The 14,000-nt window shown below is 41.8% G+C and overlaps 1 protein-coding gene across 4 annotated transcripts in view; it reads left to right on the top strand.

Annotated features, from left to right (window-relative positions):
* Nucleotides 1-14,000, top strand: part of Gbf1 (golgi brefeldin A resistant guanine nucleotide exchange factor 1) — a 138,193-nt gene that overhangs the window by 104,548 nt on the left and 19,645 nt on the right. For all 4 annotated transcript variants that reach the window (XM_038324742.1, XM_038324753.1, XM_038324761.2 and 1 more), the window contains exons 9-17: nt 209-356; nt 683-906; nt 1,573-1,738; nt 2,503-2,714; nt 3,555-3,653; nt 12,005-12,199; nt 12,398-12,587; nt 12,789-12,929; nt 13,223-13,311. In XM_038324742.1, the coding sequence (XP_038180670.1) occupies nt 209-356; nt 683-906; nt 1,573-1,738; nt 2,503-2,714; nt 3,555-3,653; nt 12,005-12,199; nt 12,398-12,587; nt 12,789-12,929; nt 13,223-13,311 (1,464 nt within the window). The remainder of the gene's footprint in view (nt 1-208; nt 357-682; nt 907-1,572; nt 1,739-2,502; nt 2,715-3,554; nt 3,654-12,004; nt 12,200-12,397; nt 12,588-12,788; nt 12,930-13,222; nt 13,312-14,000) is intronic.

Here is a 14,000-nt window from a genome sequence, read left to right on the forward strand (position 1 = left end):
GAATGTTGCCTTCCATGTGCCACTCCAAAAGCTGCAAATGTAGAGGCCCAGGTGTATAGTCTGGTGGTCTAGATTATCTAACAGTGATTTGGGACATAAGCTGTTTTATAGAGAACGGAATGACTAAGTGCTGAGATATTTCTAGGAATAACATCTTTGTTTAAATTACTCTGTTAGTCTGGATACTAACGATGTATGATATTTCCAGCTGAAAATGAGAGCAGGAGGCATGAGTGACTCATCCAAGTGGAAGAAGCAGAAAAGATCCCCTCGGCCTCCACGTCATACAACCAAAGTCATACCAAGTTCAGAGCTGCCCACCCCAAATGGAGCCACCTTATCTTCTAGCCTTTCTAGTGAGTGCCTAGGTTGCTTCTTCTGATGAAAACAGATGGAAAAGATCCTGTCTTTCTCGGGGAGTGGATTTGAAATGGAAAGCCAATCAGCTGAGGGGCTTTGGTCTTTCTGCAGAGAATAGAAAGGGACATTTCAAATCAAATCAAACTATGACCATTTAACAACCCTGCATGACTTCAGGTCATTCCCTTTTCAGAGAGATTTCTACTACTTCAGAGGCATTTATAGATGAGTGTTCAGTCTGAGTAACAAGGCTCTGGTACTAAAGGGGATGCTTCACTCACAGAGCCTCTGCACCTTCAAGTTCCCTTCTGTTCCTCGTCAGGTGGCATGCCTTTCATTGATGTGCCCACATCCGTCTCCTCTGCAAGTTCAGAAGCTGCCTCAACAGTGGTCAGTCCCTGTACAGACAGTGGCCTGGAATTATCTTCCCAGACCACCTCCAAGGAGGACCTCACTGACCTTGAACAAGCTGGCTCCCCAAAGGAAAGCACAGCCACAGAGCCTGGGAGCACTGAGATACGAGTTTCCGATCAGCTTGACCCTCAGGTATGGCTGACTGATCCCTAAAGGTCCCTCTACAATTTGTTACTATAGGAGCTGTCTTGTTCTTTTGGGTTTTGTACCCATGCTTTGTCTTAAAAGAGAGTTGGGTTGAGCATGGTAATACACGTCTTTATCCTAGCACTTGGGAGGCAGGTGGATCTCTGTGAGTTCGAGGCCAGCCTGGTCTATACATCGAGTTCTAAGGCAGCCAAAGCTATACAGAGAAACTCTATCCTGAAAGAGAGAGAGAGAGATTGGGGGTGGGGAGAGAAGAGGAGGAAGATTGGGATAGGAAGTTTTCCCGTTTCCCAGAATCATTTTTGCTGCTCAGAAAACACACAGCATAACTGGCTGTGAAAAGGCACTCGTGAGATGTATCAGGGTGTACCTATACTGGTAGGTAGTATCTGACAAAAGGGAAGGAAATGGCTTTTATAGGAAGGTAATCATCTAAATCCTGAGCATATGAGAGCCTTTGCACCTGTAGAATACTGTCACCCTAGATCAGTGTTGTTTAAGATGGCCCTGGGCCATCTTATATAAGTTCATAAATCAGTGAGCTGTGGTCCATTGAAGACAGCTTGGAAGACACATACTTCATGAGAATAAGTTCTAAGTTGTTCTTGCCTCATCTTTGTTCCTGTATCTGGCTGTGACTGGTCATATCAGGAAGGGGCCCATGTGGAAAAGGCCCAGTCAGCATCGGTGGAATCTATCCCTGAAGTGTTGGAGGAGTGCACATCCCCTACTGACCACTCTGCCTCTGCCTCTGTCCATGACATGGATTATGTCAATCCCCGGGGCGTTCGCTTTACCCAGTCCTCCCAGAAGGAAGGTAGGTACTCTCTGGAAGGTTCTGTCCATTCATCTGCCCCAACCTACCAGATACATTTTCTGAGCCTAGACTAGCTTGAATGAAGTTGACTACTACCTCCATGTCCCATTTTTAAACAGGAAATGGAATCAAGCTAGAAAACTATTGGCATGGATAGAACCTTTCCCTGAGTCATTCAGAGAAGGACTTTGGGAGACTATAGGAAGAAAGAAGGAACAGTGTGTGTGTGTGTGTGTGTGTGTGTGTGTGTGTGTATCTTGGGACTTTTAACAAAAATCCTTGATTCTGATTTCATCCAATAAGAGATGGGTAATGGATCCTTCTCCTTGAAGGAAATTATTTTCCTGAAATTGCCACATATAGGGGCTGGAAGATGGCTTAGTGGGTGAGATTGCTTTTCTGCAGGCATGAAGACCTGAGTTCAAATCCCTGACACCCATATAAAGAGCTAGGCGTGGCTGCATATGCCTGTAACCCCAGCATTGGGTGTGCAGACATGTGGGTCCTGAGAGTTTCCAGTTCAACAAGAGACCCTGTTTAAGGCAGTGAAACAGAGCAAGACATCTGACATCTACACATGCTCGGGCACGTACAGCTGCACACTACACATGAACGTGCATGTACCACACACATATACATGACACCCCCCCCCGTGCACCTCCTCACATACACATACAAGTTCTTCTCATGAATAACACAGATCCAAGTGTTGTCAAGCAGCCAGGATATATCTTAGTGTTCCTGTTCTCTTCCCACCTTCTCAGGCACAGCTTTGGTTCCTTATGGTCTTCCTTGTATCCGTGAGCTCTTCCGCTTCCTTATCTCCCTCACAAATCCACATGACCGCCACAACTCTGAGGTTATGATCCACATGGGACTGCATTTGCTGACAGTGGCTCTTGAGTCAGCCCCTGTAGCCCAGTGCCAGACCCTCCTGGGCCTCATCAAGGATGAGATGTGTCGCCACTTATTCCAGGTAAGACTAGATTGCTCAGGGTTGGAGAGGTGGCTCCGCAATTGAGAACACTGGCTACATTTTCAGTGGTTCCGGGTTTGATTCCCAGCACCCACATGGCCACTCATAGCTGTCTGTAACTCCAGTTCCAGGGAATCCAACTCCCTCACACAACATATGTGCAGGCAAAACACCAATGCACATAAAATAAAAATAAATAAATCATTTAAAAAAAAAGACACTTTTTGAGATTAAGAAGCCAGAGACCCTGTGATGATGATCCTAAGAAACTACCTCCCTTTCAGTTGACCAGAAATCACAATAAAAGGCTTCCAATAGCTCTCCAAGGAGTTAAGGAAGGAAAGCTAAATTGAGGCTCTGTCAGAATCCCAGGTGTGGTGGTATGTACCTATAATCTAGCATTTGGGAGGGAGGGGCAGGAAGATAAGGAATTCAAGATTATTCAGCCATATAGTGAGTTGGAGACCAGCCTGAGCTACATGAAATCCTATCTCAGAAAAACAAAATCAGGCAGCATGAAAGCTCAGCAGGTAAAAGGATGTACTATCAAACCTGACATGCTGGGTCTGATTCCTGATACCTAGCAGGTAGACAGATAACTGGCTACCATTGGTTGTACCTTTTCATGTGTGTCCCTGCTCCACTTCTTACACACAAATAAATAAATGTAAAACAACATTTTTTTTTTAAAGCAAACAGCAAAGAAGAACAACAACAAAAGAATCCCTTTACAACGCAGGCCCTCTGTGGAAGCTGCACTAGTCTGCTCTCGTGTATCTTTTTTGGCTCAGTTACACTCAACCTCAGAAATCTCATGACTTCTCACTCTCTGATCCCCAGCTACTCAGTGTAGAACGACTGAACCTGTATGCTGCTTCCCTACGGGTATGCTTCTTACTGTTTGAGAGCATGCGGGAGCACCTCAAGTTCCAATTAGAGGTAAGTTTCCTGACTCTGGAAGTAAAACAAAAGCGGGGAACTGGAAACTGGATGGGATTGTCACTGGGGCCTGCTCAATCAATCATGCTGTAGAGATAGACTTTTTCTAAATTTTTATTCTTCTCTCATACAATATATCCTGATTGCAGCTTCCCCTCCTTCCACCTTTCCTAGTTTCCCCACATCTCCCCTTTCCCTCAGATCCACCTACCCTCTGTTCCCTCCCCCCCCCCCGAAAAGAACACTTGATATTGGGATATCAACAATAAGACCAAGCACAAACCTTCACATCAAGACTGGGTGAGGAAACCCAGTAGGAGGAAAGGGGTCCCAAGAGCAGAAGAGTCAGAGACACTCTCACTTCCACTGTCAGGAGTCTCCCCAAAACACCAAGCCAACGACCATAGCATATATGCAGAGGACCTAGCTCAGACCCAGAGTCTGGAATTGCTGCTTCAGTCTCTGTGAACCCCCATGAGTTCTGCCTAGTTTATTCCATGGACCATATTTTCCCAATGTTGTCAACCCCTCTGGCTCCCACTATTCCTTCTTTCTCTCTTCCTTGGAGTTCTCCAAGCTCCAAGGGGAGGAACCCAATAAAGACCTTCAACCTGGGCTCTCTCTTCACCTAATGTTTGGCTGTGGGTCTCTACCTCTGTTCTCATCAGCTGCTGGAGGTAGCCTCTCTGACGACAACTGAACTAGGCACTAATCTATGAATATAGCAGAACATCCTTAGGAATCATTTCATTGATTTTTTTTTTTCCCCAGTCCTGTTTGGTTATACCCTAGGCTATCTAGGCTATCCAGCTTCTGGTTCCTGGTGATCTAGGCAGTGTTGTTGTGCATGAGCTCTTTCTTGTGACATGGACCTCAAATTAGACCAGTCATTGGTTGAACGTTCCTACAAGTTCCGCTCCACCATTGTCCCAGCACATCTTGCAGGCAGGACAGATTGTAGGTCAAAGGTTTTGTGGCTGAATTGGTGTTCCAGTTCCAGCACTGGAAGCCTTGCCTGACTAGGGAAGATGGCCAGTTCAGGTTCTGTATCCTCCATTTCTAGGAGTCCTTACTAGGGTCACCCTCGTGGATTCTAGGGAGTTTCCACTGCACTAGGTTTCTACATCATCCCCCAAATGCTTTCCAAGTCTAGTTGGCTCTCCTATACTCTCTCACACACACCTGATCCCTCCTATTCTTATCCCTACCCACCCCTAGTCCATCCACAAAATTTATTCTATTTCCCATTCCCAGGGAGATCCATTTGTTCCCCCCAGAGCCCTCCTTGTTATTTAGCCTCTCTGGGTCTGTGGATTGTAGCATGAGTATCATTTACTTAGCAGCTAATATCCACTTATAAATGGGTACATACCATGTTTGTCTTTCTGGGTCTAGATTATCTCACTCAGGATGATTTTTCATGGTGTCATATTTTTAACTGCTGAGTAATACTCCATTATGTAAATGTATCTCATTTTCTTTATCCATTCTTAGTGGAGGGGCATCTAGGTTGTCTCCAGGTTCTGCTGCTATGAACATAGTTGAGTAAGTGTCGTTGTGGTATGATTGAGCATCCTTTGGGTATATGCCCAAGAATGGTATAGCTGAGTCTTGAGGTAGATTGATTCCCAGTTTTCTGAGGAACCACCATACTGATTTCCATAGTGGTTGTACAAGTTTGCACTCCTACCAGCAATGAAGTGGTATTCCCCTTGCTCCACATCCTCAAAAGGATGGGCTGCCACTTGTATTATTGATTTTAACCATTCTGTCAGGTGTAAGATGTAAAGTCATTTTGGTTTGTGTTTCCCTGGTGACTAAGGATATTGAGCATTTCTTTAAATTTTTCTTTTTCTTTCTTTTTTTTGGGGGGGGGGGTTTCGAGACAGGGTTTCTCTGTAGCTTTGGAGCCTGTCCTGGAACTAGCTTTTGTAGACCAGGCTGGCCTCGAACACACAGAGATCCTCCTGCCTCTGCCTTCCGAGACCTGGGACTAAAGGTGTGCCCCACCACTGCCCAGCTAAATGTTTCTTAACCATTTGAGATTCCTCTATTGAGAATTCTCTGTTTAGATCTATACCCCATGTTTTAATTGGATTGTTCATTGACGTCTACTTTCTTAAATTCTTTATAAATTTTAGATATTAGCCTTCCATTGGATGTGGAGTTGGTAAAAATCTTTTCCCATTCTGTAGGCTGCTGTTTTGTCCTATTAACAGTGTCCTTTGCCTTACAGAAGTTTTTAGTTTCATGAGGTTCCATTTATTTATTTTACTTTTTTATTTATCTATTTGGTTTTTTTAAGACAGGGTTTCTCTGTAGCTTTGGAGCCTATTCTAGAACTAGCTCTTGTAGACCAGGCTGGCCTTAAACTCACAGAGTTCTGCCTCCCAGTGCTGTGATTAAAGGTGTGCACTACCACCACCTGAGGTTCCATTTAATAATCATTGATCTTATTGAGTGCCTGCTCTATCAGTTCAGGAAGTTGTTTCCTGTGCCAATGCATTCAAGGCTATTCTTCTCTTTCTCTTCTAGCAGGTTCAGTGTATCTGGTTTTATATTGATGTCTTTGATCCACTTGAACTTGAATCTTATGCAGGGTGATAGATATGAATCTATTTGTGTTCTTCTCTATGCAGACATTCAGTTAGACCAGCATCATTTGTTAAAGATGCTTTCTTTTTTTCCCATTCTGTCTTTCTGGCTTCTTTATCAAAAATCAAGTGTTCTAGATGTATGGATTTATATCTGGTTCTTCGATTCTATTCCATTGATGAGTATGTCTGTTTTTATATCAATACCATGCGATTTTATTTACTATAGCTCTGTAATACAGCTTGAAATCAGGGATGATGATACCTCCAGAAGCTCTATTATTCTTCAGGATTGTCTTAGCTATTCTGGGTTTTTTGTTTTCCCACATGAAGTTGAGTATTATCCTTTCAAGGTCTGTAAAGAATTTGTTAGAATTTTGGTGGGGATTGTGTTGACACTGTAGATTGCTTTTGATAAAATGGCTTTATGTTAGTTAATCCTACTGATCCATGAGCATGGGAGATTTTTCCATCTTCTGCTATCTTTTTCAGTTTCTTCAAATCTTTGAAGTTCTTGTCATACAAGTCTTTTACTTGCTTGGTTAGAGTTACCCCAAGATACTTTACATATTTTGTGGCTATTATGAAAGATGTTGTTCCCCTGGTTTCTTTCTCAGCCCACCTGTCATTTGTATATAGGAGGGCTACTGAATTTTTTTTTTTTTTTTTGAGCTAATCTTGTATCCAGCCACTTCGCTGAAGGTGTTTATCAGCTGTAAGAGTTTCTGGTAGAATTTTTGGGGTTGCTTGTGTATACTCTTATATTATCTTCAAATAATGATACTTTGACATCTTCCTTTTCAATTTGTATCTCTTTGATCTCCTTTGGTTGTCTTATTGCTGTAGCTAGAACTTCAAGTACTATATTAAATAAATATGGAGAAAGTTGACAGCCTTGTCTTGTTCCTGATTTTAGTGGAATTGCTTTGAGTTTCTCTCCATTTAATTTGATGTTAGCTATAGGTTTACTGTAAATTGCCTTTATTATGTTTAGATATGTCCCTTTGTATTCCTTAAGGGGTGTTAGATTTTATCAAAGACTTTTCAGCTTCTAATGAGATGATCATGTGGGCTTTTTCTTTCAGTTTTGTTTATATGGTATATTACATTGACTTATTTTCATGTATTGAACCATCTCTGCATCTCTGGGATGAAACCTGCTTAATCATGGTGGATGATATTTTTAATGTGTTCTTGGATTCGGTTTGCAAGAATTTTATTTAGTATTTTTGCATCTATGTTCAAGAGGGAAATTGGTCTGTAATTCTCTTTGTTGAATCTTTGTGTGGTTTGGGTACCAGGGTAACTGTAATCTCATAAAATGAATTTGGCAATCTTCCTTCTGTTTCTGTTTTGTGAAATGGTTTGAGGAGTATTGGTATTAGTTCTTCTTTGAAAGTCTGGTAGAATTCTGTGCTAAAACTGTCTGGCCCTGTTTTGTTTTGTTTTGGATGGGAGACTTTTAATGACTGCTATTTCCTTAAATTGTTTCTCTGATCTTGATTTAACTTTGGTTAGTGGTATCTGTTGAGAAAATTGTCCATTTCTTTTAGATTTCCCAGTTTTGTGGAGTACAGGTTTTTAAAGTATGACCTAATTATTCTTTGGATTTCTTCAGTGTATGTTGTTATGTCCCCATTTTCATGACTGATTTTATTGTTTGTATATTCTCTCTGTCTTTTAGTTAGTTTGGATAAGGGTTTGTCTATCTTCCTGATTTTCTCAAAGGACCAGATCTTTGTTTCATTGATTCTTTGTATTCTTTTCTGTTTCTAATTTATTGATTTCAGCCCCCAGTTTGATTATTTCCAGCCATCTACTCCTCTTGGGTGTACTTGCTTCTTTTTTTTTTTTTTTAAGAGAACTTTTGGGTATGTTGTTAAGTTGCTAGTATGAGATCTCACCACTTTTTTTATGTAGGCACTTAGTGCTGTGAACTTTCCTGTTAGCACCGCTTTCATGGTGTCCCATAGGTTTGGGTATGTTGTGTATTCAGTTTCATTGAATTCTAGAAAGTCTTTAATTTCTTTCTTTATTTCTGTCTTGACCCAGTTTTCATTCAGTAGAGAATTTTTCAGTTTCCTAAGTTTGTAGGCTTTCTGTTGTTTCTGTTGTTGAAATCCAGCTCTAACTCATGGATGCATGGGTTATTTTAGTTTTCTTACATCTGTTGTGACTTACTTATAACTTAGGATGTGATCAGTTTTGGAGAAAGTTCTGTGAAGTTCTGAGAAGGAGGTGTATTCTTTCATGTTTGGGTAAAATGTTCTGTATATATGTTAGGTCCATTTGATTTATTTGTTTGTTTGTTTGTTTTTTGAGACTGGGTTTCTCTGTAGCTTTGGAGCCTGTCCTGGAACTAGTTCTTGTAAACCAGGCTGGGCTTTAACTCACAGAGATCCAATGCAGGGATTAAATGCATGCGCTGCCGCTACCACCACTACTGGCAGGTCCATTTGATTTATAAGTCCTCCAGTGTTTCTTTGTTTAGTTTTTGGCAGGATGGAGTATCTGTTGGTGAGAGTGGGAAACTGAAGTCCCCACTGTCCGTATGTGAGGGTCAGGTGTGAGTTAAGCGTTAGTCATGCTTCTTTTACAGTTATTGGTGTCCTTGTGTTTGGGACATAGATGTTAGGAATTGAAATAGCATTTTGGTGGATTTTTCCTTTCCTTTGAGTATAAAGTGTTCTTCCCCATCTCTTTTGATTTGTTGTTTTTTTTTCTTTTTTGAGACAGGGTTTCTTTGTAGTTTTGGAGGCTGTCCTGGAATTAGCTCAAGCTGGCCTCAAACTCACAGAGATTCACCTGGCTCTACCTCCTGAGTACTGGAATTAAAGGCATGTACCACCACTACCTAGTATTATTTTTTTCCCTTCTTAGACAGGGTTTTTCTGTAACAGCCCTGGCTGTCCTGGAACTCACTTGTAGACCAGGCTGGCCTTGAACTCAGAGATCTGCCTGCTTTAGCCTCCTGAGTATTGAGATTAAACATGTATGCCACCATGCCCAGCTCTTTTGATTAATTTTGGTTTGAAGTCTATTTGTTAGATATTAGAATGACTCTACAAACTTGCATCTTAGGTTCATTTGCTTGGAAAATTGTTTTCCAACACTTTACTTTGAGGTAATGTCTATTTTTAATGTTGAGGTGTATTTCTTGTATGCAGCAGAAGGATGGATCCTATTTTCCTATTCGTTCTGTTAGTCTTTGTCTTTTTATTGGGGAATTGAGTACATTGATGTAGAGAGATACCAATGGCCAATGATTGTTAATTCCTGTTATTTTGTTGGTAGTGTCATTGGTGATATGTGTGTAGGTGTTTGTTTGTTTGTGCTTCCCTTCTTTTGGTTTTGTTAGTGTGAGATTATTGTCTGTGTTTTCTTGTATATAATTAACCTTGTTGGGTTGGAGTTTTCCTTCTAGTACCTTCTGTAGGGCTGAATTTATAGATAGATATTGTTTAAATCTGACTTTATCATGGAATATCATGTTTTCTCCATCTATGTTGATTGAAAGTTTTGCTGGGTATAGTAATCTAGGCTGCCATCTGTGTTCTCTTAGAGTCTGCAGACATCTGTTCAGATCCTCTGGCTTTTACAGTCTTCATTGAGAATTTGGGTGTAATTCTAATAGATCTTCCTGTATATGTTACTTGTTCTTTTTCCCTTGCAGCTTTTAATATTCTTTCTTTGTTCTATATGTTTAGTGTTTTGATTATTATGTGGTGAGAGGACTTTCTTTTCAGGTCCAATCTATTTGGTGTTCTGTAAGTTTCTTGTACCTTTATCAGCATGTCTTCTTTAGGTTGGGAAAATTTTCTTCTGTGATCTTGTTGAAAATATTTTCTGGGGGCAGAAGAGATAGCTCAGTGGTTAAGAGCCCTGGCTGCTTTTCCAAAGTATCTGGGTTCTATTCCTAGCACCCACATAGCAGCTCACAGATATCTGTTATTTCAGTTCAGGGGGGCCCTATGCTCTTACATAGACATACATATGAACAAAACACTAATCACATAAAATAAAAATAAATAAATCATAAAAAATATTTTCAGGGCCTTTGAGCTGGGATTCCTCTCCTTCTTCTATTCCAATTATTCTTAAATTTGGTCTTTTCATAGTGTCCCAGATTTTTGGATGTTTTGTATCAGGAATTTTTTAGATTTACCATTTTCTTTGACCGATGAATCTATTTCTTCTATCCAATATCTGGGATTCTTTCTCCAATCTCTTGTATTCTGTTGCTTCTAGTTCTTGTTCACTTACCTGGATTTTCCATTTCCAGAATTCCCTCAATTTGTGTTTTCTTCATTGCTTCTATTTCCATTTTCATGTCTTGAATAGTTTTGTTTGCTTCAAGTGTTTGTTTTGTTTTTGCTTTCTTTAAGGGATTTATCCATATTCTCCAATTTTTTTGTCTTTTCCTCAATTTCTTTAAAAGACTTATTAATTTCCTCTTTAAGGACCTTATTTCCATAATGTTGGTTTTAAGGTGTTTTTCTTGTGCTTCAACTGTGTTGGAATATTCAGAATGTGCTGTGGTAGATAGCTGGATTCTCGTGGAGACAAATTGCCTTAGCTGTTGTTAATTGTGTTTTTACACTGGCATCTGGGTTTGGGGTGATTATAGATCTAGGTGCTGATTTCTCAGTTTGTCTTTGTTGCCTTTGTTTCCTCTCTGGTCTTCTGGCCAGAGTGGCCTGTGGTTGAGCAGCAGGCCACCACCTGAGTTAGGGATGGATGTCTGGCAGCCAGTGTGGCCTCTGGTCAAGCAGACGGTCTCTGCCCAAGTTGGGGGCTGAGACACAGCAATGAGGATTAGATATAGATTAGATCTGCCGGCAGACATCCTACTTGGACTTCTGGTGGCTGGTGTGGCCTCTGGTTGGCAGGGTATCTCCACCTAAGTTGGGGGCTGGGAAACAGTAACGACAAGGTAGAGGGGGCAGGGGATGGGGGGGCACCAAGAGAGTTGGAGGTCCACTGGCAGGGGTTCTACCTGGACTTCTGACCGCTGGCATGGCCTCTGGTCAAGCAGGGTATCTTGGCCCAAATTTGGGGCTGGGATATAGCAGTGCAAGGAGGGGGGTTTGGGATAGTGTGTTGGAGGCACCAAGAGAGTGAAGAGGAGCACTGAGGCCTCTCTAGAGGCCTGTCTCTAGAGAGAGATTTTTATGAGCTTCCTGTAGAGGATATGTTGGCTCCCATACTTTGTGTCATTAACTAGCCAATGTAGTAGAATAATTAAGAGGATCCCAGAAAAAAAAGAAAACAATCGATTAATTATAATGTAGGAAAACACACAACTGGGCATGGTGGCTCATGCCAATAATCCAAGCACTTAGGAGGCTGAGACAAGATTGCCGCGAGCTGAAGGCCAGCCTGGGCTACAGAACAAAACTGGCTTTTAAAGAGTGTGAGAATCCAAATATGAGGTCTGGCAGGTAATCTCACCATGAATGGGACAGCTTTTCTGCCTAACAGTTCTTCTAAGTCAAGCCAGCATTGCTGCTAAATTGCCAAAATAAGATTAGGGTAGGGCTCATATAGACAGCACACAAAAAGGGCAAAAGACAGGGAATAGGAATAAGAGCCTTATCACCCATCATGGAGACGAGGAAGGGATATATTATTGGGGATAGAGGACCTTTTGGTGTCTCTTGAGGCATGCCTCCTAAGTGGGCTTTTACCACCTGTTTAATTTTGTTCCTTTCCAATTTTCTCTTCCCACCCAAATGCTTGTCACTGGGTTGTTGACAGATGTACATCAAAAAACTCATGGAGATCATCACTGTTGAAAACCCCAAGATGCCTTATGAGATGAAGGAGATGGCGCTGGAGGCTGTTGTGCAGCTCTGGCGAATCCCCAGCTTCGTCACTGAGCTCTACATCAACTATGACTGTGACTACTACTGCTCCAACCTCTTTGAAGACCTCACCAAGCTGCTGTCCAAGGTGCTGAGCACTATTACTAAGTTTCCCAGATGGTAGTGATGATGGTACAGAGAGGGGGCACTTCAGAGATAGGGAACAGGAAGGAGGAAGGAATTCTGTAAGGGCAATGGAGAAGTCCTAAGTTTTTGGATTTTTGGAAAAATAATTAAGTGAAGAATACTCTAACTTCAAGTCTCATGGGATCTGTTTATTTTCCAGAATGCCTTTCCTGTGTCTGGTCAGCTTTATACAACACACCTACTGTCCCTTGATGCCCTATTGACAGTTATTGACAGCACTGAGGCTCACTGTCAGGCCAAAGTCCTCAACACCCTCACCCAGCAAGAGAAAAAGGAGACAGCCAGACCTGACTACGAGGCAGTGGATGGCACCCAAGAAACTAACAATAGTTAGAAGAATTTCTTATTGTTCTTTTTCCTTTCTTTTTTCCCCTCTCCTCCCTTGCCCTTCTTACTTTGTCTTGAATTTGCCCTATTGTGGCTGGTGCCCAGTATAAGAACATATAGCTCTTTTTGGCTTAGGACTCAACCTCTTCTTCAATACTGCTTGGCTTCCTAGTCATAAGTCTTCATGTCTCTTCCTTTACCAGCTGAGAAAGGAGCCATTGATGGGAAAGCCACAGGCATGGCCTCAGATGCCTTAGGCCTTCATCGTCCAAGTGGAGGATGGCTGTCAGCAGAACATGGGAAACCAGGATGCAATGATGTGGAGGAAGCCGGTGACTCTGGGGGTGGGTACTCAGTGTCCATGACTCTAAACCCCTTCAACTAGAGGGCTTAGAGAGAATAAGTGGGAGGTATTGGGAAACTGAGTGGCCTAATGTCATACCTGAAAGAGCCCTAGCAGTTCACCTTGTTTTAAACCCCAGAGAAAGGAAAGAAAACAGAGTCCTGGGAGGTAAAATTTCTAGCAGGTTGGAGACTGTGGAGAAGGAAATCTCTTGAGTCTGCTCTGTTTTTACTAGGGTGAGTATCAGTAACCTTGTGAAAGATCTTATAGGTTTCCTTCTCCTTCTGTTCCTAGCTGACAAAAAGTTCTCCAGGAAGCCGCCTCGATTTTCCTGTCTTCTGCCAGATCCAAGGGAACTAATTGAAATTAAAAACAAAAAAAAGGTATGTACTTACAAAAATACATTCCCATGTGTTCAAGTGTGCGCACCCTTGTGTGGGGTCCTCTGTAGAATTGGTTTCTGTCCCAGAGGACAAGGATGGGGATGCTCTTAGTACTTCATTATATGGCTTCCAAGGGTAGTCTATAATTTTTCTGGAATTGCAGCAACTGCTTCTGCTCTTTTTCTTACACCCAACCTGTGCTGTTGTTGGCCTCTGAGCAAAGCTCCTCCAGCCAACAGAGAGATACTCCTAGTGGTGGTGACAGAAGCTTTGGCAGCTACTGTCATGTCAGTCAGCAAAGGTTATTATTCATCTCTAGGCCTAGCATGGTGATTGGTAGTAAAAGGGAATTGATATTTATTCTGGTGATTTAGTAAAGTACAAATAGCTGTTTGTTTATGGTTTTCTTCATTTGAAAAGATAAGAAAATCATTTATTGCCCTGGTTGGTTTTTTTTTTTTTTTTTTTTTTTTTTTTTGGTTTTTCAAGACTGGGTTTCTCTGTAGCTTTGGAGCCTGTCCTGGAACTAGCTCTTGTAGACCAGGTTGGTCTTGAACTTACTCTGCCTCCCGAGTACTGTGCTAAAGGCGTGTGCCACCACCGCCTGGCTTCTTTTTTTTTCTTTTGTCTTATTTTTCTTCCCCAGCAGCAGGTATCAATTGTAAATAGCTTCTTGACTAGGGGAGGAA

The sequence above is a fragment of the Arvicola amphibius genome, chromosome 1, assembly GCF_903992535.2.
Source record: "Arvicola amphibius chromosome 1, mArvAmp1.2, whole genome shotgun sequence".
Lineage (NCBI taxonomy): Eukaryota > Metazoa > Chordata > Mammalia > Rodentia > Cricetidae > Arvicola > Arvicola amphibius.